Genomic DNA, 6,573 nt, shown 5'->3' on the forward strand with positions numbered 1-6,573 from the left:
CAAATAAATTCATTAAAAATCCTACAATGTGATTTTCTGGATTTTTTCTTCTAATTTTGTCTGTCATAGTTGAAGTGTACCTATGATGAAAATTACAGGCCTCTCTCATCTTTTTAAGTGGGAGAACTTGCACAATTGGTGGCTGACTAAATACTTTTTTGCCCCACTGTAATTACATTCCAAACTAAGTATTGTGGGCTACTATGTACATCCATGAAGAAGAAACCATATAAATTAATCTGAAAAACTGCATCTCCTCTTCTCCTGTGCGTTTGTTAGTGGTAGTCGAGTGAGTGAGTGTTGTTGTCGTTTTCTGTTGTTAGTAGCTAGTGCAGTAATACCCACAAGGACTGGGTTACGACTCATTTGTGGCCCAAAAACGAGAAGCTAGCTTTGAAGTGGGACTGGTTTGTCCGGTTGAAGCAAGTGGATTGGAGTATGGGAACCATGCACAAGTCTACTGTATGTTGTGCTCATTTCACTCTGGAGGATTTCGATGGCTTAGTATAACCAGTGAAAGCCAGGATTCGGAATGAGACTGACTGAAACCAGGTGCTGTGCCGAGCTTGAACGTGAAGCCTGCAACCTCTATTTCCTACCGACCTACCGGTACATTGCGAGTGTCAGCAGTGATGGAGATAAAACGGATAAATTCAATGTGGATTTACCTCACTACATCGCTATTGGATTAACGGACTCTCCCTCTGCCGGTGAAATGGCCTCTCCCTCTGATGGCCTCTCCTTCACTCTTCTTTGACATCGGTAGTTAACTCAGCCGTCAATCGTCAATTCTCCGATTGGCTTGCTGACTAAGATAACTGCATATACTGGTAACATTGTTTGATAACTGGTTAACTATTACTAGTCTGTTCAACCTCTCGTATCGTCTGAGATTCCTAAAGATTGGAAAGCGGCCGCGGTCATCCCCCTCTTCAAAGAGGGAGACACTCTAGACCCAAACTGTTACAGACCTATATCCATCCTGCCCTGACTTTCTAAAGTCTTCAAAAGCCAGGTGAACAAACAGATCACCGACCATCTCGAATCCCACCGTACCTTCTCTGCTATCAATCTGATTTCTGAGCTGGTCACGGGTGTACCTCAGCCACGCTCAAGGTCCTAAACAATATCATAACCACTATAGATAAAAAACAGTACTGTGCAGCCGTCTTCATCGACCTGGCCAAGGCTTTCAACTCTGTCAATCACCGTATTCTTATCGGCAGACTCAACAGCCTTGGTTTCTATAATGACTGCCTCGCCTGGTTCACTAACTACTTCTCAGATAGAGTTCAGTGTGTCAAATTGGAGGGCCTGTTGTCCGGACCTCTGGCAGTCTCTATGGGGGTGCCACAAGGTTCAATTCTCGAGCCGACTCTTTTTTCTGTATATTTCAATGATGTCACTCATGCTGCGGGTGATTCTTTGATCCACCTCTACGCAGACGACACCATTCTGTATACATCTGGCCCTTCTTTGGACACTGTGTTAACAAACCTCCAAACGAGTTTCGATGCCATACAACACTCCTTCTGTGGCCTCCAACTGCTCTTAAATGCTAGTAAAACTAAATGCATGCTCTTCAACCGATCGCTGCACACACCCTCCCGCCTAGCATCACTACTCTGGACGGTTCTGACTTAGAATATGTGGACAACTACAAATGCCTAGGTGTCTGTCTAGACTGTAAACTCTCCTTCCAGACTCATATTAAGCATCTCCAATCCAAAATTAAATCTAGAATCGGCTTCCTATTTCGCAACAAAGCCTCCTTCACTCATGCTGCTAAACATACTCTCGTAAAACGGACTATCCTGCCGATCCTTGACTTCGGCGATGTAATTTACAAAATAGCCTCCAACACTCTACTCAGCAAATTGGATGCAGTCTATCACAGTGCCATATGTTTTGTCACCAAAGCCCCATATACTACCCACCATTGAGACCTGTATGCTCTTGTTGGCTGGCCCTCGCTACATATTCGTCGCCAAACCCACTGGCTCCAGGTAATTTATAAGTCTTCGCTAGGTAAAGCTCCGCCTTATCTCAGCTCACTGGTCACCATAGCAACACCCACTCGTAGCATGCGCTCCAGCAGGTATATTTCACTGGTCATCCCCAAAGCCAACACCTCATTTGTCCGCCTTTCCTTCCTCTGCTGCCAATGACTTGGAACAAATTGCAAAAATCACTTAAGTTGGAGACATATCTCCCTCACTAACTTCAAGCATTGGCTGTCAGAGCAGCTTACCGATCGCTGCAGCTGTACACAGCCCATCTGTAAATAGCGCATCCAACCTACTACCTACCTCATCCTCATATTTGTTTTTTTCTGCTCTTTTGCACACCAGTATTTAAACTTGCACATCCTCATCTGCACATCTATCACTCTAGTGTTAATTGCTCAATTGTAATTTCTTCGCCACTATGGCCTATTTATTGCCTTACTTCCTTAATTTGCACACACTGTATACAGATTTTCAATTGTGTTATTGATTGTACATTTGTTCATCCCATGTGTGTGTTGTTGTTTTTGTCGCACTACTTTGCTTTATCTTGGCCAGGTCGGAGTTGTAAATGAGAACTTGTTCTCAACTGGCCTACCTGGTTAAATAAAGGTGATTATTTTATTTTTTTAAATGGCGTTATGTATTTCGAAAAAATGCTGGTTTACTTTAAAGAGCTAGGAATGCACTGGCTGACTCACGTAGTGCTAACGTAACGTTAGCAGGCTGGTAGGGCTAACATTAGCAGGCTTGTTGGCTAGCAAATTTGCAAGCTGATTTGTAACAATAAATTCATACAGTATTTGCTTGTAAATTCTCTGAAAATGTAATGGAAACCAGTAGTCATGAGTGAAAACAATTTGTTTTAATTTAAAATGATACATTTTAAGTGATTTCTGTTGGGAGTTTAGAATTATAGGAAATAGGCTGGCTCGTCAGGTCCTCCATATTAAGTCAAACCCTGCAAATGTTTTTTTACTGTGTGACTTCGTCATTCTTCGGGAATTCTGATCAGTTTAATGTAATAACAAAAAAAAATGGAAAAGTGAGGTGTAACTTTGCATTGGGACTTTTGATGTGTATTCTAATGCAAAACCATGTTACATATGATACGTTTATGCTACCTACCCTTTAAAGTGAAAAATCAGACTCTCAGAATGGAATTGCCCCTATTCACAATGCATTGTCAATTTTGTCACAAGTGAAGTTTTGTATTATGATTTAGTATTTTTCAATGTTCCTTCCTTGAATGAGAAGATAGGATATTTGTAATGTAGCGGAAATGTTTTGGCCTTGTGTTGTCTACTACAGTTTTGACGTCCACACCCAGTTTGGGAAAAATTTACATTTTGCAAACACACCATACTATGAAGTATTTAACGGCCAAATGAATAGAAATATGTTTGGCATAACTGCATATACTCTATATGGAAACATTGTATCTTATCTTAAATAAGAAACAGGCCTATCAATTAAACTTGCGAAACACTATGAAACTATTTGTTTCATGTCAAACTTTAGCATGCAACAGTTTTTCCTCATGTGACTGGTGTCATGTTGCCAAATTTCAACTATCTGTAACGCTAATCTCACTCAAGATGCTCAATCCCTTTTCATCAGACTCATTCGGGTAGATAAACATTAATATACGACCGTTTGATACCTTACCTGTGTGTGATTTATGAAATGGAAATAAACATAAGTATTTTCCCCTCTTCTTTCTATCCCAGGACAGGAAAGAGATTTCAGAAACCGCTCAATTGTTCCGCCCCATGATGCCCGTTTGTCACGGGTGGGAGTCAGTGCCACTGGGTCCATTGCGGCTCAAACTATGGTGGAAGTGCAACAATAGGCAGCCTATAGGTAGTTTAAGATCCAAAATGGCAGCCATGCTTCTCAGTTTCTACACAAGGCGGTTATCATTGTTGATGGATGATGACGTCAGATTTTGACGTCTTGACACGCTTTGGTCGTTTCGGATGAGGAAACATTCCTTTTCCTAGCCTACTCGCTTTAGCCTTGCAACAGTAACAATGTAACAAGCCTTGTCTAAATGGCAACTTTGTTTTGATGTCAATGCAAACTTAGTAAAAAATAAAACATTGAGTCGGGGAGAGAGTGCATGGGGTGGATGCATTTTTTCCAATAAAATATATTTCAAGAAATGTTCTATGGTAGCCTAACCTACCATAAAAAAACATTTGTAACGTAACTAGTTACACCTGCTTACAACTGTGTTGTCAATAAACTGCAAAACGCAAGCTTTCACAGCATTGGGCAATCCAAACTGCTGTGAATGGGGATTACATAGGCTGTGTGTTTTTCTTTTCTTTTGGCTATTATTACAATGTTACAATATTCAACCAAATAAAATACCATTGAATGTGATTCTAATAAGGCTATAAATGTTGCAGGTCTGGGTAGAGCCATATACAGTATCCTCTGGGCACAACCAATTCATTGCATGTGCTTAAATTCTACTGAGTTTCCTTAAAAATATTACACCATTTAATTATTGTGTAGGCCTAGACAAGATAATAATAATAATCATCAATTTGGTTAGAACAGGTTTTATTACAGCCTACGGTCAATTGGTCTTCCAAGTGTCCTTTGCGTTTGTTCCCAAACCTATATTTAACCAAATAACATACTAAACCATCTTCGGAATAACTGTAAACACACACAAAGCGCTCCTCTGGCTTTGTTCATTCTCATCCAATTTCCCTGCCTCCTCATTGGGGCTAAGAGGATGCGGTGACTTCTGATTGGGTGAAAGTTTTCCTCTGGCTTTAGCACTTGTGGAGTCGCCCACACCCCACTCAAAATATATCCGTGGTCCAGACGCTCTATGCTACCAGTTGTTTTTACAGCCAGTCAGTAACATACTGACTAAAATAAATCCTTTTTGTAGACTATTTGTAGCAACTTCCTAACTGAAGATCATATATCCTAAAGCGCAGCATCCAGATTGAGACGCGTTGTTAAACACAGAGGACAAATATTATTATTTTTAAATCCGTTAAAAAGGAGCGAAGATGGTGTCCGCTGGACTGGAGATCCTTGGACTGGGACTGTGCGTCATTGGTTCGCTCCTGGTGATGGTCGTTTGCGGGCTGCCCATGTGGAAGGTGACGGCGTTCATCGAGGCCAACATTGTGGTGGCTCAGACCATCTGGGATGGGCTCTGGATGTCCTGTGTGGTGCAGAGCACGGGCCAGATGCAGTGCAAGGTGCACGACTCGGTCCTTGCACTCGGCCACGACCTGCAGGCGGCGCGAGCCCTGACCGTCATCGCATGTGTGTTTGGCGTGCTGGGGCTAATGGTGGTGATCGCCGGGGCGCAGTGCACCAATTGCATCAATGACGAGAACGTCAAAGCCCGGGTGGTGAACGCCGGAGGGGTTATCTACATAATCAGTGGCTTGTTTGTTTTAGTCCCTCTCTGCTGGATGGCCAACAACATAATCTCGGATTTCTACAACCCACAGGTGCCCGCGTCCAAGAAGAGGGAGATTGGGGCTGCGCTCTACATCGGTTGGGCGGCCACTGCGCTCCTGCTGATCGGGGGCGCGCTCCTCTGCTGCTCCTGTCCTTCTAACGGGAATTCGGGCTACTCGGCGAAATATGCCCCGACCAAACGGGCCACACCGAACGGGACCGTGGACTATGACAAAAGGAATTACGTGTAGCCCTGCGTCTCACCCTCATGATGGGGTCGCTAGGCTGTGCTTAAATGTGGTCTGTGGTTTTTTGAAAAACTTTTTTGAAAAACGTTTTTTTGCACCTGCAGTTTACTCTGAACTTTGAAATAAATGAAAGCGTCATTCCCTTTTGTAACACTGACTTTAAACTAAACACAATATTGGAGAACATATTCATTCATCATTTTTTTTGCATACAGAAGAAAATAAACGTTTGGAGACTATGCGTATAGCCTAAAGTGATAGCCAATGACAAAAAGGAGCGTCTTTGTTTTAGGTACAGTATTGTTTTAAATGTCCAAGGCTATATTTTCGATAATTGCTCATAAACCTTTGCATTTAGAAATGTTTACCGGAATTTGTTTTTCTAAAGGAAGTTCCAATGACAATATATCTGCTGTCTTTTTACTTCAGTGTAGGCTACAGTGACTTCAGAGTGGTTTAACTCCAAACCACTTAAAAGGTTTTTGGACAATGGATTTTTGCTGCATGCGACTGTGTGAAGATAGACGAAAACATGTTGGCCTATTTTCAAACCAATACACAACTCAGGCATTCTTACATTTGTCTATAACCGTGAGAAATCACATATATTACACAAATTAGGACCATAGATTTAGATGTCAAATATAGGATGTCCACAACACCTGTTCTGGTGTCAAAATTATTTTAGGATAAAACAAAACATTTAGCAAACTTGTGTTTTAAATATGTACATATTGTGCCGGATGTGTTTCTTTTCATGGATTTTTAGGAATATACTGCTGTTTTACTGACTGGTTTTGATGTAAAGATCCATTGTGTATTTGATGCTATATTCTTCTTTCCATTGTTACACTGACATTAAACGGATATTGTTTAAAGTA

The 6,573-nt window shown here is 41.6% G+C and overlaps 2 protein-coding genes across 2 annotated transcripts in view; one reads left to right on the plus strand and one right to left on the minus strand.

The window, feature by feature from the left end:
• The window catches only part of LOC109881293 (septin-2), a 46,785-nt gene extending 42,947 nt beyond the window's left edge, over positions 1 to 3,838 (minus strand). The window contains exon 1 of the mRNA XM_020473456.2: positions 3,675 to 3,838. The gene's annotated coding sequence lies outside the window, so the exon portion shown is untranslated. The remainder of the gene's footprint in view (positions 1 to 3,674) is intronic.
• A 287-nt stretch (positions 3,839 to 4,125) lies between these two features.
• Positions 4,126 to 6,573, plus strand: LOC109881304 (claudin-4-like). The gene has a single exon (XM_020473466.2). The coding sequence runs from the start codon at positions 5,042 to 5,044 to the stop codon at positions 5,693 to 5,695; it is 654 nt and encodes a 217-aa protein (XP_020329055.1). The 5' UTR covers positions 4,126 to 5,041; the 3' UTR covers positions 5,696 to 6,573.

Source organism: Oncorhynchus kisutch, linkage group LG3, assembly GCF_002021735.2.
Source record: "Oncorhynchus kisutch isolate 150728-3 linkage group LG3, Okis_V2, whole genome shotgun sequence".
In the NCBI taxonomy this organism is placed as follows: domain Eukaryota; kingdom Metazoa; phylum Chordata; class Actinopteri; order Salmoniformes; family Salmonidae; genus Oncorhynchus; species Oncorhynchus kisutch.